Source organism: Pristiophorus japonicus, chromosome 2 (assembly GCF_044704955.1).
Source record: "Pristiophorus japonicus isolate sPriJap1 chromosome 2, sPriJap1.hap1, whole genome shotgun sequence".
NCBI lineage: Eukaryota > Metazoa > Chordata > Chondrichthyes > Pristiophoridae > Pristiophorus > Pristiophorus japonicus.
This window is the reverse complement of record NC_091978.1, coordinates 10,697,165-10,724,798: the sequence shown is the minus strand read 5'-3', so window position 1 is coordinate 10,724,798 and position 27,634 is coordinate 10,697,165. Positions and strand designations below refer to the sequence as shown.

The 27,634-nt window shown below is 46.0% G+C and overlaps 1 protein-coding gene across 10 annotated transcripts in view; it reads left to right on the top strand.

The window, feature by feature from the left end:
* m1ap (meiosis 1 associated protein) overlaps positions 1-27,634 on the top strand; it is a 201,804-nt gene that overhangs the window by 85,015 nt on the left and 89,155 nt on the right. For all 10 annotated transcript variants that reach the window (XM_070866779.1, XM_070866778.1, XM_070866773.1 and 7 more), the window contains one exon: positions 1,762-1,923. In XM_070866779.1, the coding sequence (XP_070722880.1) occupies positions 1,762-1,923 (162 nt within the window). The remainder of the gene's footprint in view (positions 1-1,761; positions 1,924-27,634) is intronic.

Here is a 27,634-nt window from a genome sequence, read left to right as displayed (position 1 = left end):
AATTTTGGACCCCCAGGTCTCCAACATGTCTTCATTAGTCAGACCCTGTTACTGTAGATAAGCCTCGTGGCTCTTCCCCGCATGGCCTACAGCGCTTGAATATCTCCCTTGTTTCTTGGTGACTAGAACTGGACGCAATATTCAAGGTGCAGTCTGACTCGAGTGCCATAAAGTTGGATCACTATTTCCTCTGCCTTGTATACTATTGTTTTGGCTAAGTAGTTCAGCATTCTATCGGCTTTATTGATTGTTGCACTGCATTGATGAGTATCAGTAACCTTGAGCTAGTGTACCTTTGAACCTAGTTATACAGTGAACAAATAGTGGGCTCCAGTGTAAGCAGATATATTTTTGCCCCATCATAATAGTAATGCTCAGATGCTATTATTTACTTGTGTTGTGTAAGACTATTTGGGGTAGGGCTAGTTGTCCTTTTTTGGATTCTCCAACCTGAGGAAATAGTATTTTCCTATTCACCCTAGCAAAACCCCCTCATAATTTTTTTAAGATCTTGTAACTCTCTTCTTAGCCTTCTCATCTCCAGTGCAAATAGTCCCAGTATATTAAGGCTATCTGCATAGCTATAGTTCTCATTCTAATATAATCCTGGTGAACCTACACGGTACCGGTGGCTTAATATCCTTTCTGAAATAGGACCTTTGCATGTTTAGTGTCAAATCTACTGATTCCTAGGTCTCTTTCGGCTTCATCCGTAGCTATTGCAGCATTCATTGAGTACACTAGTCAATCTCCAGAGGCAGTCAAGACCATTTTGAATTTTCGCAGTCCAGCAGGGTTAGAGGATGAGGTTTAAGGTACCAGTGTTGCAGAAGACGAGGGGGAAGAGGAAGGAGGAGGTGGAACTAAAAAGCAGGGAGGAGGGGCGGGGAAGGGGAAAAGAGGCAAGTGAGAAGGCTGTGGGAGGAGAGAGAAAGGATATTACGGTAGATCTCGACTTCGTGTGATAGTGTAAAATGGGTGATAGTGAGTTGGCAGCCCGTTATTCACCGTTCCCAACTTTTATTTCCACTGTCTTCACTATCAACCGTTTTGCATTATTGCATAATTTCAGGACCTATTTCATTGCACTGGAGATCATGCCAAATCTACCCTGTTCAGGCTGAAACAGTTGCTCAGAAGTCACTGAGCTCCAACTGCAACTATTGGCTGGGACTTTTCCCCAATGTTGAGAGAAGCTCTATAAAGCCAAAAGTGCAAGCTGAGAATTCAACCAAAATGATTGACTCGACTTAAATGGTGCCAGTAGGAGCAGTTTAGATTTGATAGCACCAGCACTTTAAGTCAGAGCCCCGCAGCAAAATGCCCGTTCTGAGAGCGTCCAGTAGTTTACACCACAGGGGTATTTCTGACTGTACTTGCTGTCAGAGGTAACCACAGGGTGCAAGATTAATGAACAACCATCTCTGCTTTGCCTTGACAAGATAGCTTTACAAGAGCATTGCCTGCTGCGTTACATTGCTTTCCTCATAGTCCCACCAACTATGCTGGAAGTTTTTCGCGGAATGTACCATTAATATACGTCCACGAGCTGTTTCAAGCACTTTCCGAATTTAACGCTACATCCTTATGGCCACCTGATGGAAAGGTGAAATTCATCACACCTGTCAAGATTGGATTTCACCCAGATTGAGTTGGCTGATTTCCCAGCTGTTAGTAAATGATATTGTAGACCCTAATGAAAAGTGATGACCACTGTTTTTTGCTACATTTAGTTAATCAATGCCTTTTTTTCCTGTGCAGAATGCTCCATCCTGGGAACAGATATCGATCTGCAGACAGTTGAGAATGATACAATCAGTCTGGATAGTTTCTTCAAGAGTTGGTTACATAATCATGGAACGGACAAGGAACATCTCCATTTGCTGCTTCCAGCAGCACGCCTCCCCAGCTCTGCAGGACGAAGTAATCAGTGTTAACGAGTGATGACTAGGGAAAGAGGGGCATAAAAGCTGCATCTAAATCTTGTCTCTAAATTGTGAAGCATTTCAGAGTTGAAGTGCTTCATTAGGTACTCTGATGGCACAGTTGGTAAAGGCAGTGTCTAACTGGGCCGTAAAAGCAAGAGGATAACTAAAGAAAGGGTAGGGCCTATTAGAGACCATGAGGGTAATCTGTGTGTGGAGGCGGAAGATGTGGGTATGGTTCTTAATCAATACTATGCATCTGTTTTCACAAAAGAGAAGGGCAATGCAGACACTACTATCGAGCAAAAGAAGTGTGAAATATTAGATGAAATAAACATCGTGAGGGAGGAGGTATTAAGCGGTTTAGCAGCTTTGAGAGTGGATAAATCCCCAGGCCCGGATGAAATGTATCCCAGGCTGTTAAGAGAAGCAAAAGAGGAAATAGCAGAGACTTTGACGATCATTTTCCAATCCTCTCTGGCAACAGGTGTGGTGCCAGAGACTGGAGGACTGCTAATGTGGTACCTTTGTTTAAGAAGGGAGAAAGGGATAGACCGAGTAATCACAGGCCTGTCAGCCTAACCTCAGTGGTGGGAAAATTATTGGAAAAAATCCTGAAGGACAAATGCTTAAACAAAGGGGACTACAGTGGGATGAGGGCAGAGTTGGCTAAAGTAGATTGGAAACACAGATTAAACAGTGGCACAATTGAGGAACAGTGGAGGACTTTTAAGGAGCTCTTTCATAGTGCTCAACAAAAATATATTCCAGTGAAAAAGAAGGGCGGGAAGAGAAGGGATAACCAGCTGTGGATAACCAAGGAAATAAGAGAGTATCAAATTAAAAACCAATGCGTATAAGGTGGCCAAGGTTAGTGGGAAACTAGAAGATTGGGAACATTTTAAACGACAGCAAAGAATGACTAAGAAAACAATAAAGAAAGGAAAGATAGATTACGAAAGCAAACTTGCGCAAAACATAAAAACAGGTAGTAAAAGCTTTTACAGATATATAAAACGGAAAAGAGTGACTAAAGTATATGTTGGTCCCTTAGAAGATGAGAAAAGGGATTTAATTTTAATGGGAAATGTGGAAATGGCTGAGACCTTAAACAATTATTTTGCTTCGGTCTTCACAGTGGAAGACACAAAAACCATGCCAAAAATTGCTGGTCACAGGAATGTGCGAAGGGAGGACCTTGAGACAATCACTTTCACTAGGGGGGTAGTGCTGGACAGGCTAATGGGACTCAAGGTAGACAAGTCCCCTGGTCCTGATGAATTGCATCCCAGGGTATTAAAAGCGATGGCGAAGTTATAGCAGATGCATTCGTTATAATCTACCAAAATTCTCTGGACTCTGGGGAGGTATCAGCGGATTGGAAAGCAGCTAATGTAACACCTCTGTTTAAAAAAGGGGGCAGACAAAAGGCAGGTAACTTTAGGCCGGTTAGTTTAACATCTGTAGTGGGGAAAATGCTTGAAGCTATCATTAAGGAAGAAATAGCGGGACATCTAGATAGGAATAGTGCAATCAAGCAGACGCAACATGGATTCATGAAGGGGAAATCATGTTTAACTAATTTACTGGAATTCTTTGAGGATATAACGAGCAAGGTGGATAGAGGTGTACCGATGGATGTGGTGTATTTAGATTTCCAAAAGGCATTCGATAAGGTGCCACACAAAAGGTTACTGCAGAAGATAAAGGTACGCGGGGTCAGTGGAAATGTATTAGCATGGAGAGAGAATGGCTGGCTTACAGAAAGCAGAGAGTCGGGATAAATGGGTCCTTTTCGGGTTGGAAATCGGTGGTTAGTAGTGTGCCACAGGGATCGGTGCTGGGACCACAACTGTTTACAATATACATAGATGACCTGGAAGAGGGGACAGCGTGTAGTGTAACAAAATTTGCAGATGACACAAAGATTAGTGGGAAAGTGGGTTGTGTAGAGGACACAGAGAGGCTGCAAAGAGATTTAGATAGGTTAAGCGAATGGGCTAAGGTTTGGCAGATGGAATACAATGTCAGAAAGTGTGAGATCATCCACCTTGGAGAAAAAAACAGTAAAAGGGAATATTATTTGAATGGATAGAAATTACAACATGCTGCGGTGCAGAGGGACCTGGGGGGTCCTTGTACATGAATCCCAAAAAGTTAGTTTGCAGGTGCAGCAGGTAATCAGGAAGGCGAATGGAATGTTGGCCTTCATTGCGAGAGGGATGGAGTACAAAAGCAGGGAGGTCCTTCTGCAACTGTATAGGGTATTGGTGAGGCCGTACCTGGAGTACTGCGTGCAGTTTTGGTCACCTTACTTAAGGAAGGATATACTAGCTTTGGAGGGGGTACAGAGACGATTCACTCGGCTGATTCCGGAGATGAGGGGGTTACCTTATGATGATAGATTGAGTAGACTGGGTCTTTACTCGTTGGGGTTCAGAAGGATGAGGGGTGATCTTATAGAAACATTTAAAATAATGAAAGGGATAGACAAGATAGAGGCAGAGAGATTGTTTCCACTGGTCGGGGAGACTAGAACTAGGAGGCACAGCCTCAAAAAATGGGGGAGCCAATTTAAGACCGAGTTGAGAAGGAATTTCTTCTCCCAGAGGGTTGTGAATCTGTGGAATTCTCTGCCCAAGGAAGCAGTTAAGGCTAGCTCATTGAATGTATTCAAATCACAGATAGATAGATTTTTAACCAATAAGGGAATTAAGGGTTATGGGGAGCGGGCGGGTAAGTGGAGCGGAGTCCACGGCCAGATCAGCCATGATCTTGTTGAATGGCGGAGCAGGCTCGAGGGGCTAGATGGCCTACTCCTGTTCCTAATTCTTATGTTCTTATAAATCTTCACTTAGAAAGACACGGATTAATCAAGGACAGTCTAGATTTGTTAAGGGAAGGTCGTCTCTGAATAACGATTGAATTTTTCGTGGAGGTAACCAGGAGGGTTGATGAAGGCAAAGGGTATGATGTCGTGTATATGGATTGTAGCAAAGCTTTTGATAAGGTCCCACATGGCAGACTGGTCACAAAAGTAAAAACCCATGGAATCCAGGGCAAAGTGGCCAGTTGGATCCAAAATTGGCTCGGAGGCAGGAAGCAAAGGGTAATAGTTGATGGGTGTTTTTGCGACTGGAAGGATGTTTCCAGTGGGGTTCTGCAGGTCCTTTGCTTTTTGTGATATACATCAATGATCTAGACTTGAATATGGGGCTATGAGTTTGCAGATGATACTAAAATCGGCTGTGTGGTTGATAATGAAGTAAAAAGCTGTGGATTGCAGGAAGATATCAATCAACTGGTCAGGTGGGAAGAACAGCGGCAAATGGAATTGAATCCAGAGAAGTGTGAGGTAATGCATTTTGGGAGGGCTAACAAGGGAAGGTGTTATGCTCAAAATAAAGTAAAGCAACTGAGTACTTTGGACAATGAGTAAGTGTGACCTTAGCTCCTTTATTCAGACGCCAGCGTGCTGGTACAGCTTGGGAGGCCTGCTTATATACAGTGCTCCCAAGGGATGCTGGCATCCCTTGGGACTCCAACAGGTAAGCCCTCTGGTGAAGGTATTATACAAATTGCCTGGGGTTGCGTACATAACATCGCTCCCTCCCAAAGTCAACAGGGTGAGACGATCTGGGGCTTTTCGCTTCCTTGTCGATCGTCTCGGTACAAATGCAGGTGTGGGTGAATTGGTTGGTTCTTCGTTGGGCTGCTGGGCAGCTGGCCTTGCCGGGCTGCTGGGGATGGTGAGTTCAGTTTCGTGGTCAACCGTGATGTCGGTTGCCACTTGTGTGTATGTTGGAGGGTCGAAGTTGGTGGTATCCTCATCGGGTTGCTCGGGACTGTTTGTGAATCGCAGTTTGGTTTGGTCCAAATGCTTTCTGCAAGTTAGTCCATTGGCAAGTTTGATCTGAAACACCCTACTCCCTTCTTTGGCTATGACCGTGCCAGCAAGCCATTTGGGACCATGTCCATAATTGAGTACAAATACAGGGTTCAATACATTGACTTCAATATCACGTGACAAGTTTGCGCGATCATGGTACATGCGCGATCATTGTTGATGCCGCATGCCCTCGACATGATCATGGAGATCAGGGTGGACAAGAGAGAGCCTTGTTTTGAACGCCCTTTTCATGAGCAGCTCGGCTGGGGGAACCCTGATGAGCGAATGGGGTCTGTTGCAGTAGCTGAGCAGGACTCGGGACAGGCGGGTCTGCAGGGAGCCTTCTGACACGCGTTTCAAGCTTTGCTTGATTGTCTGGACTGCCCATTCTGCCTGACCTTTAGATGCGGGCTTGAACGGGGCAGATGTGACGTGCTTGATCTCATTGCGGGTCATGAATTCATTGAATTCAGCACTGGTGAAGCATGCTCCATTGACGCTGACGCTGACGAGGACATCGGACAGGTCGTGCGTGGCTCATAGGCTTTCGATGGTGGCAGTGGACATGCTTACAGACATTATTACACATTCAATCCATTTTGAATAAGCATCCACAACAACCAAAAACATTTTGCTTAGGAACAGGCCCGCAAAGTCAACGTGGATCCTCGGCCACGGTTTGGAGGGCCATGACCACAAACTTAGCGGTGCCTCTCTGGATGCATTGCTCAGTTGAGAGCAAGTGTTGCATTGGTGCACGCACAATTCTTAAGTCTGAGTCGATGCCGGGCCACCACACATGGGATCTGGCTATAGCTTTCATCATTGCTATGCCTGGGTGGGTACTATGTAGGTCGCGTATGAACGTTTCCCTACCTTTCTTAGGCAAAACCACGCGATTACCCCACAAAAGACAGTCCACCTGTATGAACATTTCGTCTTTGCGCCACTGGAACGGCTTAATCTCTTCATGCATCTCCGCTGGGATGCTGGACCAGCTCCCATGGAGGACACAGTTTTTTACAAGGGACAGTAAAGGATCCTGGCTGGTCCAGGTCCTGGTCTGGCGGGCCGTAACCGATGACTTTTCGTTTTCGAATGCATCTATCACCAAGAGCAAGTCTTTAGGCTGTGCCATTTCCACTCGGTGGTGGGCAATGGTAGCTGACTGAGAGCATCAGCACAGTTCTTTGCGCCTGGTCTGTGGCGGATTACATAGTTGTATGTAGCCAGCGTGAGCGCCCATCTTTGGATTGGGGCAGAGGCATTGGTATTAATCCCTTTGCTCTCTGAGAATAGCAATATGAGTGGCTTCTGGTCAGTTTCTAGCTCAAACTTGAGACCAAACAGATACTGGTGCATTTTTTTCACCCCATAAACGCATGCCAGAGCTTCTTTTTCGGCTTTGGACAAACTCCTGGACACATAGGCGACAGGGTTGCAATGTTCCCGATTTGTTAGCTTATTGTAACACACACCTGATCCTGTATGAAGATGCATCGCAAGCTAGCACTAAACGTTTACTTGAGTTATACAAGGCAAGCCATTGTTGGAACATAACAGATTTCTGGCTTTCTCAAAAGCAGCCTCTTGTGATTTCCCCCACACCTAGTCATCTCCCTTGCATAGCAGCACATGTAGGGGTTCTAGCAAGGTGCTTAACCTGAGTAGGAAATTACCGAAATAGTTGAGGAGTCCCAGAAATGACCGCAGCTCCGTCACGTTCTTGATGCATTCTTGATGGCCTCCGTCTTGGCGTCAGTGGGTCTGATGCCGTCTGCCACGATTCTTCTCCCTAAGAACTCGACCTCTGGTGCCAGGAAAACACACTTCGTGCGTTTCAACCTGAGTCCCAAGCGATCTAGTCGACTTAGAACCTCTTCCAGGTTCTTCAAGTGTTCGATGGTGTCCCGACCTGTGACCAGTATGTCGTCCTGGAAAACCACGGTTCGCGGAACCAACTTTAGCAAACTCTCCATGTTCCTTTGGAAAATTGCTGCGGTCGATCGAATCCCAAACAGGCATCTATTGTAGATGAACAGACCTTTGTGCGTGTTGATGCAGGTGAGGCCTTTCGAAGATTCCGCCAGCTCCTGTGTCATGTAGGCTGAGGTCAGGTCCAACTTGGTGAACGTCTTTCCTCCAGCCAGGGTCACAAATAGGTCATCTGCCTTGGGTAGTGGGTACTGGTCCTGTCGCGAAAAACGGTTAATCGTTACTTTATAGTCCCCACAAATTCTGACCATGCCATCGTCTTTGAGAACCAGAACAATAGGACTGACCCACTTGTTGAACTCCACCGGCGCGATGATGTCTTCTCGCTGCAGCCTGTCCAGCTCAATTTCCACTTTCTCTCGCATCATATATGGAACTGCCCGTGACTTCTGATGAATGGGTCGTGTACCGGGAGCCAAATGGATCTGTACCTTTGCCCCCGAGAAACTTCCGATGCCTGGCTCAAACAATGACAGGAACTTGCTCAGAACCTGGACACATGAGGCGTCGTCAACGGACGAGAGCGCTCGGATGTCGTCCCAGTTCCAGTGGATTTTTCCCAGCCAGTTTCTGCCAAACAGTGTGGGGCCATCTCCTGGTACAATCCATAGTGGGAATTCGTGTGCTGCCAATTACAGGGATCAGCTCTTTAGTGTAATTCTTAGCTTGGAATGAATGGGCTAAGCTTGGGCATGTGTGCCATGTTGCACCACAGCTTGTCGAAGGCCGTTTTGCTCATGATAGATTGACTCGCACCCGTGTCCAGTTCCATGGATACTGGAATTCCATCCAGTTCAACTTTTAGCATGATCGGTGGACATTTCGTGGTGAAGGTGTGTACCCCATACACTTCTGCCTCCTCGGTTCGAGTCTCTAGTTCAGCCTGATCCGCCATGGATCTGTTCTCCTCTGCAACGTGGTGGTTTGCAGGGTTTGCAACTCGTCTGCACATTCACTGGAGGTGTCCCATTGTTTCACAGCCTTTGCACGCATAGTGTTTGAAGTGGCATTGATGGGCTCGATGATCACCTCCACAGTGCCAACAAGGTATTAACTGCCTCGCATTAACGATTGATGGTGGACTCTGGGTCATTTGAAGTCATACAGCTGCCGGCCTGTACGTTCTGCCATGTACATTCCTGCCTGAAAACGACATTACTTTGTGTACAGTACTTGACGAAACCTCTTTATGCTGTGAAATTTGTTTGGTGTTATCGCTGGTAGATATAAATGCCTGGGCTATCGTTACGTCTTTGCTCAGATTCGGTGTTTCAACAGTCAATAGTTTGCGAAGGATAAACTCATGGCCAATGCCAAGCACAAAAAGGTCTCTTAGCATTTGCTCAAGGAATCCATCGAATTCGCAATGTCCTGCAAGGCGCCTTAGTTCGGCAACGTAGCTCGCCACTTCCTGGCCTTCAGACCACTGACATGTGTAGAATCTATACCTTGCCGTCAGAACGCTTTCCTTCGGATTTAGGTTCTCCTGGACCAGCGTACACAATTCTTCATAGGATTTGGTTGTTGGTTTCACCGAGGCAAGAAGATTCTTCATGAGGCCATAGGTTGTTGCCCCGCAGACGGTGAGGAGGATCGCCCTTTGTTTGACTCCGTTCTCATCCCCTTCCAGTTCGTTGGCTATGAAGTATTGGTCGAGTCGCTCCACGAAGGCCTCCCAATCATCTCCTTCTGAGAATTTCTCCAGGATACCAACAGATCTCTGCATTTTCGTGTGGTTGTTCATTATCTCGTCGCCAATTGTTATCCTCAAAATAAGATAAAGTCACTGAGTACTGTAGACAATAAGTAAGTGTGACCTTAGCTCCTTTATTCAGACTCCAGAGTGCTGGTACAGCGTGAGAGGCCTGCTTATATACAGTGCTCCCAAGGGTTGCTGGGATCACTTGGGACTCCAACAGGTAAGCCTTCTTGTGGTGGTATTACACAGGTTGCCTGGGGTTGCATACATAACAAAAGGGAATACACATTAAATGGTAGAATACTGAGAAGTGTAGAGGAACAAAGGGACCTTGGAGTGCATGTTCACAGATCCCTGAAAGTAGCAGGCCAGGTAGATAAGGTGGTTAAGAAGGCATACGGAATGCTTGCCTTTATTAGCCGAGGCACAGACTACAAGAGCAGGGGGGTTAAGCTTGAACTGTATAAAACACTGCTTAGGCCACAGCTGGAATACTGTGTGTAGATCTGGTCAACGCATTACAGGAAGGATGTGATTGCACTGGAGAAGGTATAGAGGAGATTTACAAGGATGTTGCTGGGAGTGGAGAATCTAAGCTATGAGGACGGCTTAGATAGGCTGGATTTATTTTCATTGGAACAGAGGAGGCTGAGGGGAGACCTCATTGAGGTGTATAAAATTATGAGGGGGCTTGATATATTGGATAGAAATGACCTATTTCCCTGATCATAGGGGTCAACAATCAGGGGGCATAAATTTAAAGTAATTGGTCGAAATTTTAGAGGGGATTTGAGGGGAAATTTCTTCATGCAGAGGGTTGTGGGGGTCTGGAAGTCTGAAGGGGTGGTAGAGGCAGAAACCCTCACCACATTTAAAAAGGACTTGGATGTTCAGTACCCGGCGCGGACACAATGAGCTGAAACGGCCTCCTTCCATGCTGTAAACTTCTATGAATCTATGAAAAAGACCATAGAAGGCTGGTTCAATCCCTAACGTGTGCTTAAGTTAACAAACCTCAGCCACGGTAGAAGGTTTTACAGGTTTAGAATAGTTATGGAAAATTACACGGTACAATCAACCATAAAAATACTTAGCTGGAGGAGGGCTAACTTCATAGAGTTGAAAAGGGATCTGGCCCAGGTGGATTGGAATCATAAATTGGTAGGCAAAACTGTAATTTAACAATGGCAGGCCTTCAAGGAGGAAATGGTTCATTTACAGAATAGACACAATAGGGGGAAAGGAAGGGCATCCAAAGCTCCCTGGATGACTAATGATATAAAGGTTAAAATGGGACAGAAAAATAAGGCTTACTGCAATGATTCCAAGGTTTATAATGCAGTAGAGTACCAAGTTTAAAAAAAAATTGTTTATAGGATGCTGGCATTTATTGCCCATCCATAATTGCCCTTGAGAAGATGGTGGTGAGCCGCCTTCTTGAACCACTGCAGTTCATGATACTTCTTTTGTATGGTTTTGGTACAACTGACGTGCTTGCTGGGCCATTTCAGAGGGCAGTTAAGAGTCAACCTACTGTGGGTCTGAAGTCACAGATAGGCCAGGCCAAGTAAAGACGGCAGATATCCTTCCCTAAAACATTAATGAATCAGATGAGTTTTCTGGTAGTTTCATGGACACTGTTACACTTTTTACCTCCAAATTTATTTAATTAACTGAACTTAAATTACCCAGCTGCCATGGTGGGATTTAAACTCCCCTCTCTGGATTATTTGTCCAGGCCTCTGGATTACTAGTACATTAACATAACCACTATGCTACCGTACCCCAACTGAATATAGAATGCTGAAAGTATAGAAGAGATCTAAAAAAGGGAATTGTAGGGCAAAGAGAGTATGAGACTAGATTAGCGCCTAATATAAAAGGGAACGCAAAAGTCTTTTATAAATAATAAGAGGGTAGTCAAAGGAAGGGTGTAGCTGATGAAGGACCAAAAAGGAAATACTCTTGTGGAGGCAGGAGCATGGCTGAGGTACTACATGTGTACTTTGCATCTGTCTTCACTAGAGAAGAGGATGCTGCCAATGCAGCAGTAAAGGAAGAGTAGCGATATTGGATAGGATAAAAATAGATAAAGAGGAGATGCTTAAAAGGTCGGCAGTCCTCAAAGTAGAAAAGTCACCGGTCCGGAATGGGATGCATCCTTGGTTACTGAGGGAAGTAAGGGTGGAAATTGGAAAAGTATGGGCAAATAAATGAAAGTTAGCACAGATTTATTAAAGGCAAATCGTGTTTGATAACTTGATCGAGTTCTTTGATGAAGTAACAGAGAGAGCTGATGAGGGTAATGTGATTGATGTTGTGTATATGGACTTTGAGAAGGTGCTTAACAAAGTACCACATAATAGACCTGTTACAAAAATTAAATCCCATGGGATTAAAGCGACAATGGCAGCAAGGACACAACATTGGCTAAAGGACAGAAAGCAGAGAGCAGTGGTGAACAGTTGTTTTTCAGACTGGAGGGAGGTATACAGTGCTTTCCCCAGGGGTTGTTATTAGGACCACTGCTCTTTTTGATATATATTAATGACCTGGACATGGGTGCAGGAAATAATTTCAAAGTTTGCTGATGGTACGAAACTCTGAGATGTAGTAAACAATGAAGCGGATGGTAACAAACTTCAGGAGGACGTAGACAGACTGGTGAAATGGGCAGACACATGGCGGATGAAATTTAACGTAGAGATGTGTGAAGTGATACATTCTGGTTGGAAGAATGAGAAGAGGCAATATAAACTAAATGGTACAATTTTAAAGGAGGTGCAGGAACAGAGAGACCTGGGGCTGTACATTCACAAATCTTTGAAGGTGGCAGGACAAGATGAGAAGGCTGTTAAAAAAGCATATGGGATCCCAGGCTTTATTAATAGAGGCATAGAGTACAAAAGCAAGGAAGTCATGCTAAACCTTTATAAAACACTGGTTAGGACTCAGCTGGCGTATTGTGTTCAATTCTGGTCACCACACTTTAGGAAGGATGTCAAGGCCTTGGGGAGGGTGTAGAGGAGATTTACCGGAATGGTACCAGCGATGGGGGACTTCAGTTATGTGGAAAGACTGGAAGCTGGGGTTGTTCTCCTTCGAGCAGAGAAGGTTAAAGGAAGATTTGATAGAGCTGTTCAAAACCATGAAAAGTTTTGATAGAGTAAATAAGGAGAAACTGTTTCTCTTGGCAGAAGGGTCGGTAAATATAGGACACAGATTTAAGGTAATTGGCAAAAGAAAAAGAGGTGAGATGAGAAAACATTTCTTTACCCAACAAGCTATTGTGATCTGGAATGCCCTACCTGAAAGGGTGGTAGAAGCAGACTCAATAGCAACATTCAAAAGAGAATTGGATAAATACTTGAAGGGAAAAACTTTTCAGGGTTATGAGGAAAGAGCAAGGGAGTAGAATTAATAGGGCCCAGGGGCAGCACGGGCCAGCCCACACTGCGCTATGTGTGCGCACTAGGCCCTTGCAGCAGAGCTTAGTTAATCCTTGCCACTGGACCAAGACCTAGCTCTGTCAAGCCCGTGTGGTGGCTGGTGTGCAACGGTCACCATATGTTAAAAAAAATCCACGCACAGACATCTTCCTCCCCGCCTTCAAGATGTATTTCGGGATCTGAAATATTAGGTCCTTCATTCAAACACCTGTGAACTCATCCCTTTTTCGCGTGGAAGCAAGTCATCCTCATTTCGAGGGACAGCCTATGATGATGATGAAAATGAATTGGACAGCTCTATCAATGAGCCGGCACAGGTACGATGGGCCGAATGGCCTCCTTCTGTGCTGTATCATTCTATGAGTGCTGCTAGAATTGACCTCAGCATCTCAGCAAGGGAGAAGAAACTATCAAGCAGGAATGCCATTCCTAAACACTACCTAGAGAAATTGCCCCTGTGTGGTTGTCGGCTGACATCAGGTTTTATTACTAGGCTGCGATGCACTCCCAAGGTCAGTGTCAACTGTCTGGCTCTGACACATGAATAATATTCACTTGGCAAGATACTCCAGCCCATGGAACCGTATCCCAACATAAATCAACGTCTGCAAAAGAGGGAGATGAAAAAGAAAAAAATTAGAGAATTATTGAGTTGACTCTAATGAATATTATTTTTGAAGTGATGATCAATTTCACTTCAGAGCTTGCAGTGACCTTACTCGTGTTAAATCGATAATGTTTTCTTTGTTGACTGGTTCAATTGAGAAATTTAGAAATAAGATCCAGTTCTATAATATGCTGGCGACAGAGGTTTCCTTTTTGTGAAATTTTGCTTCTGGCATGAGTCCCACTACTGGCGAGCACAAATCCGAGAATCAGGTCCTACTTTAGCTGTATCTCCAGTTCACTGCTTGTCTTGGGGAGAATCCCTGCCAGCAGTGGAGCCCCGCAGAATGATCTCCCTGGGGGCTTGCGTAAACCTAGAAAACATGCACTGTCACACTCAAAGTCTGATCATTGGTTTAATAACAAGTGTCATCCATCACTGAGAGCATGCAGAAAACAAGCGCAGACAGCGGAAGGAGCATACGGCAAATCAGACTCCCCACCTACCCTTTCCTTCAACCACTGTCTGTCCCACCTGTGACAAAGTCTGTAATTCCCGTATTGGACTGTTCAGTCACCTGAGAACTCACTTTTAGAGTGGAAGTAGGTCTTCCTCGATTTTGAGGGACTGCCTATGAAGATGATAATGTAAACACAAGCAGTCTTTATATGTGTACAATAGCCAAGTACCCACTGTTGCCGATAACCTATGGCGATCACGTTACACAAAAATCTGCCAGTCATTTAAAAAGATTTAAATCAACAGCAAATTTGTCTGTTCCATGACTTCATGTGAATAGGGTTGTAAACTTATGCCAATTATTCTGAGATCTCTAAATTCCCTTTTGAAAGTATTATAATTTATAGAACAACCATCCAGTGTTAAATAGTACAGAGAAGATACTAATCCTATTCCTGCGGTGAAAGGATGGGCTCCCTGTAGCTGATTGTGAGAGTTAGAAACATAGAAATAGAAATCTACAGCGCAGAAGGAGGCCATTTCGGCCCATCGTGTCCACGTCAGCGGACAAAGAGCCACCCTGCCCTCGGTCAGCAGTCCTGAAGGTTACATGTGAACCTATGAACAATGGCGGAAAGGTAAAGAGCATCCGGCCCAACCAGTCCGCCCCACACAACTGTGATACCTCATGCATTACAACATTTTACATTCCACTCCACCCGGAGCCATGTGATCTCCTGGGAGAGGCAAAAAAAACCCAGACCAATTGGGGGAAAAAAATCTGGGAAAATTCCTCCCTGACTCATCCAGATGTTCGCAACTAATTCAGGAGATCACTGGCCGTATTCGATTCACTGAAGTACTTAGCATCATATCTGCGCCAGCCAACATGAGGTTATCCAGTCTAATCCCACTTACCAGCTCTAGGTCCGTAACCCTGCAGGTTACAGCACTTCAAGTGTCCATCCAAGCACCTTTTAAATGTGGTGAGGGTTTCTGCCTCTATCACCCTTCTAGGCAGTGAGTTCCAGATTCCCACAACCCTCTGCGTGAAGAAATTTCCCCTCAAATCACCTCTAAAGTTTCCACCAACCACTTTAAAACTATGCCCTCTCATAATTGAGCCCTCCACCAAGGGAAATAGGCCCTTGCTATCCACTATAAGAAGGCCCCTCAAAATTTTATACACCTCAATGAGGTCTCCCCTCAGCCTCCTCTGTTCCAATTAAAACAAATCCAGCCTATCTAACCCGTCCTCATAGCTTAGATTCTCCACTCATAAATCTCCTCTGTACCCTCTCCAGTGCAATCACATCCTTCCTGTAATGTGGTGACCAGAACTGCACGCAGTACTCCAGCTGTGGCCTAAGCAGTGTTTTATACAGTTCAAGCACAACCCCCCCTGCTCTTGAATTCTATGCCTCAGCCAGTAAAGGCAAGCATTCTGTATGCCTTCTGAACCACCTTATCCACCTGGCCTGCTACTTTCAGGTATCAGTGGACATGCACTCCAAGGTCCCTTTGTTCCTCTACACTTCTCAGTATCCTACCATTTAATGTGTATTCCCTTTCCTTGCTAGCCCTCCCCAAATGCATTACCTCACACTTCTCTGCCCACCTGACCAGTTGATTGATATCTTCCTGCAGTCTGCAGCTTTCTTCTTCATAATCAACCACACAGCCGATTTTAGTATCATCTGCAAACTTCTTAATCATACCCCCTATATTCAAGTCTAGATCATTGATGTATATCACAAAAAGCAAAGGACCTGCGGAACCCCACTGGAAACATCCTTCCAGTCGCAAAAACACCCATTAACCATTACCCTTTGCTTCCTGCCTCCGAGCCAATTTTGGATCCAACTTGCCATTTTGCCCCGGATTCCATGGGCTTTTACTTTTGTGACCAGTCTGCCATGTGGGACCTTATCAAAAGCTTTACTAAAATCCATATACACTATATCACGCGCTTTGCCTTCATCGACCCTCCTGGTGCCTCCTCGAAAATTTAAATCAATTAGTCAGACACGACCTTCCCTTGACAAATCCGTGCCGACTGTCCTTGATTAACCTGTGTCTTTCTAAGTGAAGATTTATCCTATCCTTCAGGATTTTTTCCAATAATTTTTCCACCACTGAGGTTAGGCTGACTGGCCTGTAATTACTCAGTCTATCCCTTTCTCCCTTCTTAAACAAAGGTACCATATTAGCAGTCCTCCAGTCCTCTGGCACCACACCTGAAGCAAGAGAGGATTGGAAAATGATCGTCAAAGCCTCTGCTATTTCCTCTTTTACTTCACTTAGCAGCCTGGGATACATTTGATGATCTCTCTAACATATCATCCCTCTTCACAGCTGTAATAGTTTCTTTAATCAATACCATGACGTCCCCCCCCTACCTTTTTACACCCCCCCCCCCCCCCCCCCCGGCGCCCTGCCACCCCCTGTCTTGTCTAAAAATCCTGTAACCAGGAATATTTAGCTTCCAAGCCTGCTCCTCTTTCAGCCATGTCTCTGTAATGGCTATAATGTCATACTTCCAAGTGTCGACGTGTGCTCTCAGCTCAGCCTTATTTGCTATACTCCTTGCATTGAAGCATATACCATTTAGCAGAGGAAGACATCCTTGATTACTACTTACTCACCCTTGTTTCCTCTCTCTTACAGATTCACTTTCGACATTCTTGCTTTCTGTTATGTATTGACCCTCTGTAACCTGTATGATACCTGACCACCAGAGAGCCCACCTGTTGGAGTCCCAAGGGATCCCAGCATCCCTTGGGAGCACGGTATATAAGCAGGTCACCCACGAGGTACCTACACTCTGGAGTCTTATTAAAGGAGCTAAGGTCACACTTGCTCATTGTACACGTACTCAGTTTCATCCTTTATTATGAGTATACCACTTTCCAATTTCAGCTTTATTTTCTTCCCTATTGAATTTGTTTTCAGGTTCCCATCCTCCTGCTAAGTTAGTTTAAACTTTCCCCAACAGCACGAGCAAATTTCCCCGCAAGGATATTGGTCCCAGCGCTGTTGAGGTGCAACCTGTCCGGTTTTTACAGGTTCCATCTCCCCGAGAAGTAGTCCCAATGCCTCAGGAATTTAAAGCGCTCCCTCCAACACCAACTCTCCAGCCACACTTTCATCCTCTCTATGTTTCTATTCTTGTACTCATTAGCACGTGGCACCGGTTGTAACCCGGAGATTACTACTTTTGATTGTCCTACCCTTTAATTTTTCTCCTAACTCGCTAAATTCTGCCTGCAGGACCTAGAAACATAAAAATTGGTGCAGGAGTAGGCCATTCAGCCCTTCGAGCCTGCACCGCCATTCAATAAGATCATGCCTGATCATTCACCTCAGTACCCCTTTGCTGCTTTCTCTCCATACCCCTTGATCCCTTTAGCCGTAAGGGCCATGTCTAACTCCCTCTTGAATATATCCAATGAACTGGCATCAACAACTCTCTGCGGCAGGGAATTCCACAGGTTAACAACTCTCTGAGTGAAGAAGTTTCTCCTCATCCCAGTCCTAAATGGCTTACCCCTTATCCTTAGACTGTGTCCCCTGGTTCTGGACTTCACCGACATCGGGAACATTCTTCCTGCATTTAACCTGTCCAATCCCGTCTGAATTTTATATGTTTCTATGAGATCCCCTCTCATCCTTCTAAACGCGAGTGAATACAGGTCCAGACGAAACAGTCTCTCCTCATATGTCAGTCCTGCCATCCCGGGAATCAGTCTGGTGAACCTTCGCTGCACTCCCTCAATAACAAGATCGTCCTTCCCCAGATTAGGAGACCAAAACTGAACACAATATTCCAGGTAAAGCCTCACCAAGGCCCTGTACAACTGCAGTAAGATCTCCCTGCTCCTATAATCAAATCCCCTAGCTATGAAGGCCAACATACCATTTGCCTTCTTCTCTGCCTGCTGTACCTGCATGCCAACTTTCAATGTCTGATGTACCATGACACCCAGGACTTGTTGCACCTCCCCTTTTCCTAATCTGCCGCTATTCAGATAATATTCTCCCTTCGTGTTTTTGCCCCCAAAGTGGATAACCTCACATTTATCCACATTATACTGCATCTGCCATGCATTTGCCCACTCACCTAACCTGTCCAAGTCACCTTACAGCCTCTTGGCGTCCTCCTCACAGCTCACACCGCCACCCAGCTTAGTGTCATCTGCAAACTTGAAGATATTACACTCAATTCCTTCATCTAAATCATTAATGTATAGAAACATCGAAACATAGAAAATAGGTGCAGGAGTAGGCCATTCGACCCTTTGAGCCTGCACCGCCAGTCAATAGGATCATGGCTGATCATTCCCTCAGTACCCCTTTCCAACTTTCTCTCCATACCCCTTGATCCCCTTAGCCGTAAGGGCCAAATCTAACTCCCTCATGAATATATCCAATGAACTGGCATCAACAACTCTCTGCGGCAGGAATTCCACAGGTTAACAACTCTCTGAGTGAAGAAGTTTCTCCTCATCTCAGTCCTAAATGGCCTACCTCTTATCCTAAGACTATGTCCCCTGGTTCTGGACTTCCCCAACATCGGGAACATTCTTCCTGCATCTAACCTGTCCAGTCCAGTCAGAATCTTATACGTTTCTATGAGATCTCCTCTCATCCGTCTAAACTCCAGTGAATAAAGGCCCAGTTGATCCAGTCTCTCCTCATATGACAGACCAGCCATCCCTGGAATCAGTCTGGTGAACCTTCGCTGCACTCCCTCAAAACCAAGAACGTCCTTCCTCAGATTAGGAGACCAAAACTGAACACAATATTCCAAATGAGGCCTCACTAACGCCTTGTACAACTGCAGTCAGACCTCCCTGCTCCCTGGGGAGGTACCAGCGGATTGGAAAACAGCTAATGTAACGCCTCTGTTTAAAAAAGGGGGCAGACAAAAGGCAGGTAACTATAGGCCAGTTAGTTTAACATCTGTAGTGGGGAAAATGCTTGAAGATATCATTAAGGAAGAAATAGCGGGACATCTAGATAGGAATAGTGCAATCAAGCAGACGCAACATGGATTCATGAAGGGGAAATCATGTTTAACTAATTTACTGGAATTCTTTGAGGATATAACGAGGTGTACCGATGGATGTGGTGTATTTAGATTTCCAAAAGGCATTTGATAAGATGCACAGTTGGTTCAACACTCCATGGCTGTAGGGTATACAGCTGACAGTTTGGTTGTAATCTCTTCATCAGAACACAGTTCTGCAGAGGCTCTGCACCAAGGGAGTTGGCCTGTGTTTATATCTTTTTTGGATGTTCGCCTGCTTTCTGTGTGTTTCCAGAATTTGTTTCTATTTCAGATTTCCATTGGCAGATTTCTCCCATTTTTCTTACCTTTTTCTGTGTCTATTTTTCTCGTGCCTTTCCATCACCATACTTAACATATTTCAAACCCTTTATCATTGTAATGCCTATTCATTGTCTGATTAAGATGGCCCACGAATTTTTACCTCCAGCTTTTCAAAAAAAAATGTTTTCTGGCTATTCAACCTATTAACCCCTCTCTGTAACAGGAATCAAATATTCTTGACTTTCACTACCTATTGTTCTCTTATATCCCGACACGCCTTTGCTTTTATTCCTCTGAATGTTAATCTTCCAGTTTCCAGCTGATAATGGGTCTATATACAAAAATGTATTTTCTCTTTGAGGCCTTTTCTGTGTTTATTTCTAACTTGCAGCATTTGTAGTTCTTTTTTTTCATTTTATCAGTACATAAACCCATGGGACTAAGTTAGCTGATCTCATCCAAGAGCTGCTCTCTCCATTATCCATTCCTAAATGTCACGTTGCAGATGTTACATTAGCTCAAACAGTTTCTCCTCCCATGCCCAGATGGTCACTTCTGTTATACCCACAGTTTTATCCTTGGCCCCCTTTGCTTCATCATTTACATACTACCTTTCACATGCATGGTCTACTTTGCTATCGCTCTACTGACTCCATGGTTGTTGCCACTGTTTCCAACTGCATATCTGTCATTAAGACCTGGATGAGCCAAAATGTCCTCCAGCTTAATGTCGACAACATCAAAGCCATCCTCCTCAGCTCCCATAAACACTTACACACTTCCAGCCTTGAGTCTGTCTCCCTCCAAGCAGACAATTTAAGCTTGGCCCAGAAAGCCTTGGTGCATATAAGGGGCAGAATTCCCCACGGCAGTTCCCTGTAACTTCAGCAGAAACTCTGGAGAAACAGAGTAAATGGCCATGTCCTATCTGTACTCAGGCCTGCATTTCAAGTCCGTGCCAAGTTCCACTGGCTTCCATGTTTTAGAGGGTTTTGTCCTCACCTTCAAATCCCTCCAGTGCCTCATTCCCTATTTACCCAAGTGATCCAAACTTATGTCCTTGTGTGCACCCACCAGTCCTGCAAAACCACCCTACTTTTCATTTCCCATGCCCTCTGCTTGACTATCAGTGATTGCTCCTACCCTCTGAAACCCCCTCCCTCACTCAATATCTCTGTTATGCCACCTCCCTCCCCACATTTTAAAATCTCCTTTTGGCCTTCTTCTTTGACTGTGCTTTTGCCTTCTCCTGACTCATTCCTCCACTTCCCTCCTCATCACATGGTATCCCTTTGCACGTAATGAGCACTATAGAAGTGACAATAAGGATATTACAAATCGCCTGTGTGTCCCTGGGGTTGGAGATGGTTCTACCTCTTGATTTTTAACCGATGACCCCTGTGTGTATATGTGGCCATTGGGTGAGAGCAGGATTCAGCTTGATTGTGATTTGCCCATCCTTGATTGTGTAGCCTACTTAGTCCCCGAGATGTCTGCGCTCCTCTAATTCTTCCCTACTGAGCATCCCTGATTATAATCGCTCAACCATTGGTGGCCGTGCCTTCTGTTGCCGAGGCCCTAAACTCTGGAACTCCCTGCCGAAACCTCTCCGCCTCTCCTCTCTTTCCCCCTTCAAGACCTCTTTAAAACATACGTCTTTCAGCAAACTTTTGGTCACCTGTGCTAATTTCTACTTATGGGGCTCAGTATCAAATTTATAAATCGCATTATACTCCTGTAAAGCGCCTTGGGATGTTTCAATACGTTAAGGGGCTGAAATTCAGCCTCCCGATAAGGCCTCTGGCCGCTGGAAAGCGGCGGCCACGAGGCGGTGTCGATGGCCGCCGACTTGTGGTGGACTGGCCGACGCTTACAAAATTCTCCTCAGGGTTTTTTCCGGTGGTGACCATATCCGCCCCACTCCCCCCACGCTGCTACCAAAGCCTAAGTGCGTCATCACAGCGTGGAAGATACACTGCTGATGTCCTGCCCCGGAAGCGAAATTCAGCTGAGAAAGTCTTCTGGCCGGTGCCCCCGACAGCTTTTTCTGTCGGTGCACGGTGTGTAAAATGGTGGAGTGGCCAGTTTATTTTGTCGGCCGACCACAAGGTCAGCCCGACCATTATGCCCCCAGGTTCGGCCGGGCTGCCAATAGGCAGCCTGGCAACCCCTCTTGGGGGTGACGTGCCAGCGCGATGACGTCACCAGCCCGGCGCTGATGACAGACAGAGGTGGAGACTCCGTCCCACCTCCACTTCTGCCCCGCTAGTGATGGTCACTCCGTCCCACCCCCACTATGACCGACTTCCATCCACTCGGAAAAAAAAGTAACAAAGTGCTGAATTTTGCAGAATGGGCTGCTGCATCCATTGCAGCGGCTAAAACACAACAAAAACAGTAGGCGTGCCCTGTTTCTGGCGGGGCTGAATTTCGGTCCCTAAAGGCGCTATATAAACACAAGCTGTTGTTGTAATCAAATAAGGTTTTATATTTTGGGCCTATCTGCTCCAAAGCTCTTCCAGTACACAAGAGGTTGCGAGCAACAATAGCAGCAAGTTATTAGGTGCAAATCTGCACAAAAACTAAGCTGCATATGCTGAGGATCTTGCAAAGTGCAATACCTCAAGCGGTATAGGCTCCTAAATATTCTCACGGCTACTGGTAAGAGTGCTTGGAGGGCACCAAGAGCTCTGAATAGAGCCAATTAGCAAAATCAAAATAAAACTTAATTAAAGTCAATTTCATTTCGCTCTCCAACCGATATTCTCTTCTGAGCACCGGTGAGGGCGATGGTGCCTCTGGGGAGTGCAGCCAGAGCCAAGTTCAAGGCACCACGGGTGGTTCAGCTGCACAGGGGGAGAGACAAAGAATAAAAGAGCTGTAGTGGTAGTGCATTCAATAGTTAGGGGAATAGGCGTTTCTGCAGCCATAGATGTAACTCCAGGATGGTATGGTGCCTCCCTGGGCTAAAAATTTAGCAGATGAAATATAATGTTGGAAAGTGTGAGGTCATGCACTTTGGCAGAAAAAATCGAAGAGCAAGTTATCATTTAAATGGAGAAAGATTGCAAAGTGCCACAGTACAGTGGGATCTGGGGGTACTTGTGCATGAAACGCAAAAGGATAGTATGCAGATACAGCAAGTGATCAGGAAGGCCAGTGGTATCTTGGCCTTTATTGCAAAGGGGCTGGAGTATAAAAGCAGGGAAGCCTGGCTTGAAAGGGTGGTAGACGCAGAAACCCTCACCACATTTAAAAAGTTCTTGTATGTACACTTGAAGTACCGTAACCTACAGGGTTATGGACCAAGAGCTGGAAAGTGGGATTGGCTGGATAGCTCTTTGTCGGCCGGCGATGACACTTAGGCCCTCCTTCCGTGCTGTAAATTTCTATGATCCTATGAACCATGTAAAGCTGAGGAATGGCTGTAAATTAGTCAACGAACTTCTCAATATCGGAGCAACAGAGAAAGTGGCACCAGCACAGTCATCGATGTTAGAGGGCAGCAGAGTAGCTTGAGCAGGTTTGGAACAGTGTTTCAAATATCCTGCAAAAGGATAGGTGTAGCTGGGATCCATTGAGTTCGCAATTTTATCCTTCTATCTGGAGGGAGTGAATGGAGTTAAAAGAGAAGTTGTTCAGAGTGATAACAAAATCAAACCAGTGAAGGAGGGTGGCGATAGATAGGGACTGGTAGGGCTGCTGCTCAAAGAAGAAGCCGATGGTCCAGACACCATTTTGTATTTTCTGCACATGTGGCTCAGTGCCACACCAAGCAGTACACTGAGCAGGCAGGGAGAGCTGCACCATGTCACAGAAAAATCTAGTGGACAAGTCATTAATATATCATTAAGCTTAAAATACAACGGAGCAGCGGATCATGTGTTCGGGGATATCGGGCCTGGCTGGGATTGGGGCTGGGGCTGGCTAGCAGTGTGGCGCGGAGATCGTGGAGGGGCTGGGGGTCGGGAATCGCAGGGTTGGGGATATTGGGACTGGCTGGCAGTGCATCGCGGAGATCGTGGCGGGGGGTGGGGGGGGTGGGGGAGGGCGGGAGAGACGGTGGATTGCGGGGTCGGGGATGTCTGTGTCGGGCCTGGCTGGCTGGGGCTGGCAGGCAGTGCGGCACAGAGATCTTTGAATGCCAGTCATTTCCATGTTCAAGTTGTTGTACCACAACCTTCTCATCTCCCAGGGAGAACAAAGACTTCCAAAGGGAAAGATAGAACTATAATTGATCCTTAGTTTTAGTACACATGACCACATGACATTTCGCATGAGATTCAGCTTTACTTGATAAGTGATACACTCAACCATATACTATAATATATACTCTTAATTACAAGCTCTGTAAACTCCAAAGAAAACAAGCGTGTGCTCTTTATTTTTAGGATGTTCTTGAATAGCTCCATTTAAGCTGACAACTTCCTTGTTTATTGTTAATTGTTTCACGTTGTCCATGTTGGAGTTCTGTGCATGCGCCACCCGGTGGCCGCGAATGGTTCTGGGCGAGGGGTGGTGATAAGGGAGGGTCAACCTGTACTCTACGAAAAGCTCATTGTTTCTACGACCAGTACTGATTAGAATCATCTGCACATCCAATAAGAAATGCCTGTCCTGAAAAGTGTCTTTGCCTGTGTTTAGAAGTTAATTAAGTCGACGGTTGCTAGGCAGTTTTACACTTGTCTCTTTGAAATATCTTTGAATTCGACCTCTCTGATGGCTGTACATTAAGGGGAATGTTTGGGAGGAGGACAACAATGACTCAAAATGAACAATTCAACTTTTAGATTTTTGGGCATCAAGGGACATGGAGATAGGGCAGGAAAGTGGAGTTTATATAGAAGATCAATTATGATCTTATTGAATGGCGGAGCAGGCTCAGTGGGCCGTATGGCCCTCTCCTACTCCTATTTTTTATGTTCTTTTGTAACTTCAAAGGTGCGAGCTCTGTTGAACTCTTAGGTGGTCATTTGATCTTCGAAGAGTAGACTATGACATCACATACTTCACATGACAATAATCACAGCTCTAATTACTCAGCTTCAGTGCTATGGGCTTAAATTTGCCACTCAGTCATTGTGCTTTCAGAGGTTCAGCAAGTGGCTACATCTGCCTGCTCCACATGTGCATTGCTGACCCCAGTCTAATTTCCAAGGTCAACTCATTAACATAATTGGGGGAAGATTCCCTCTGGAGTTCCTCCAGATATTGTCATTATGCATGTGGGGGGGGGGGGGGGGAATTCTCGCGCTACTGCAGTAAAGTTCTGCAACAGCTTCAAGAAGGTAGAAGAAGGAAAAGAAGCGACATGGCGGCATGGGCATACGCTAGCTGACATTCTGCTAGTATTAACATCAAGGGAGGTGTAGGTACTCAGTGAGAAGAAGGAGGGATTGGCTGTATGGAGCAGTGGCTGACAGTTGCAGACAGTAAAGGAAGGTGACTGTCTAAGTGCCACTCCAAAACTCCCAGGTGTGGAACGCCGAAAAAAAGTTCAACATCCAAATAAGGATGGGCAAGGAATGAGAAGTTACATGCAGCTTCCAGGACGTCTCAGCGCTTCCATGTCTATTATTACCTCACCACTTAACCACAAATGTACTCCAGGCCTCCCTTAAGTGGCATCAGTGCTTAGCCCAGTTCACTGCCACCTTAGCAATACCATCCCACTCCTACACGTGGCACTTTACTCGCCACTTTACCTGCATGCTTTCCTTTGAAAGCATAACCTACAGTTTGCAAGCAGCGTATCTTCTTTGCATGCTTTATCTGCTGGTTCATGGGTATCATTGCATATGCAGCTATAACCGTATCCTTTACGCAGCCTGCACTCTCCTTTCAGGAGAAGTTAACACATAATGTGAGGGGTGGTGCAGCAAACATCAAGCTACTGCCCACCCCCCCCCCCCCCCAGGAGGAGGAAGCCCTGGAACTTTTGGCAGGACTCTAGGTGAATGAGTTGAAGATGACGTGGGACGGTGGATGATCTTTAATCTGTTGCTGCAAATCCCCCAAATTCTACCCTATCGAATCCTTTTAACATTTAAAGACCGTGACGAGATCACCCTTCAATCATCTATACTCCAAGTTTATACAACCAGTACTCATAATTTAATGCCCTGAGCCCCAGTATCATTCTGGCGACTCTGCGCTGCACCCATTCCAAAGCTAATAGATCCTTCCTGAGATACGGTGCCAGAATTGAATGCAGTACTTCAGATGGAATCTAACCAGAGCTTTATGCAGCTGTAAAGTATCTTCCTCCCCTTTGTAATCCAATCCCCTTGAGATAAAGGCCAGGATTCCATTAAACTTTTTGATTTATTTTTGAACTTGTCTATTAACATTTTAATGATTCGTATCCTTGGACCCCTAAATCTATTGGCTCTTCTACAGCTCCTATTTTCTCACTGTTTAGAAAATACTCTGATTTATCTTTTTGGAGTCCAGCATCTCATACTTATCCACATTGAACTTCATCTGCCATAGTTTAGCCCACTCACTTAAGTTGTCTATATCCGGTTGTGACTTCTTGATCCATCTACACTGTTTACACAGCGCGGCCCTGGACACCGTGGACCACTTCCCATATCTCGGGAGCCTCCTATCAGCAAGATCAGGCATCGACGACGAGATCCAACACCGCCTCCAGTGCGCCAGTGCAGCCTTCGGCCGCCTGAGGAAAAGAGTGTTTGTAGACCAGGCCCTCAAAACAGCCATCAAGCTCATGGTCAATAGAGCTGTACTAATACCTGCCCTCCTGTATGGCTCAGAGACATGGACCATGTACAGAAGACACCTAAAGTTGCTGGAGAAATATCACCAACGATGTCTCCGCAATATCCTACAAATCCCCTGGGAGGACAGGCGCACCAACATCAGCGTCCTCATTCAGGCCAACATCCCCAGCATTGAAGCACTGACCACACTCGATCAGCTCCGCTGGGCATGCCACATAGTTCACATGCCAGACACGAGACTCCCAAAGCAAGCGCTCTACTCGGAGCTCCTTCACGGCAAATGAGCCAAAGGTGGGCAGCTGAAATGTTACAAGGACAGCCTCAAAGCCTCCCTGATAAAGTGTAACATCCCCACTGAGGCCTGGGAGTCCCTGGCCCAAGACCGCCCTAAATGGATGAAGTGCATCTGTGAGGCCGCTGAGCACCTCGAGTCTCGTCACCGAGGGCATGCAGAAATGAAGTGCAGACAGCGGAAAGAACGTGCGGCAAACCAGCCCCACCCACCCCTTCCCTCAACGACTATCTGTCCCACCTGTGGCAGAGTCTGTGGCTCTCGTATTGGACTGTTCAGCCACCAAAGAACTCACTTCAGAAGTGGAAGCAAGTCTTCCTCGATTCCGAGGGACTGCCTATGATGATGATGATGATGATGATGTTACTGTCTCTCCTCTCCCCCCGCGCCCCACCCCAGGTCACGAAGCATGAGCCGCACTGGCTCCACTCGTGCTTCTTATGCCGGTGCTGCAGCCTAAGCAGCGACTGCCACCAAAAGATAAAGGGCTGAATTTTTGGATTGTTGCTGCCTCTTTGTTTGCCCCAGAGGGATGACAGTGGCGGCAGCAAGCACTTCCGGGCGGGCGGCCAGCTTCCAGCATCCCGCCCGGGACCTTTGGTGCCAGTTTTGGCGGGGTGCGGAGCATTATCGCTCGAAAGAGGCGAGCTGGTGTGCAACTGGTTACGACACCTGCTCGATTTTTGGCTGCCGCCCAATCTGTCGAGCGCCATGCCGGGACCGCTTGTGAAAGCTGGCGGTCCGAGCTGCAGCAGCCGCAGTCAGGTAAGTAACGTCAACCTCAGAAAGTGTGATTTTATTTTATTTTTTTACGATTTATGTTGTGGCGTGAGTTATTTATTGCGAATGATTCTGGTGGGTTTTTAATCAGTTTGTTTCTGCCCCCAGGCCTCTCACAGAGCGCTCTGAGGCCGGCTGTTTAGTTCGGGATTTTCGATTGCTCAGCCGGCCGAGAGCCCTGAGAGAGGTGTGGAATGCTTCCCTTAGCGCCCCGCCCCACACTCAGGGCCTTGCTGCCCAATTTTGCTGACTGAAGCGCAAACTGTTCCCGGGCGCAAACTTTACCGCCCCGTCGCCATTACTGCCCGGACAGAACCAAAAATCCAGCCCAAATCTTTTTTAAACTAACATGCTTGTAATAGAGCTAAGAGCAGGAGTGCTCACTCCCTATTCCACAGTAGTCACTAATGACGCCTTCTCATTGCCACTCCACAACGCCCCCCCCCCCACCACCCCACCTAGGA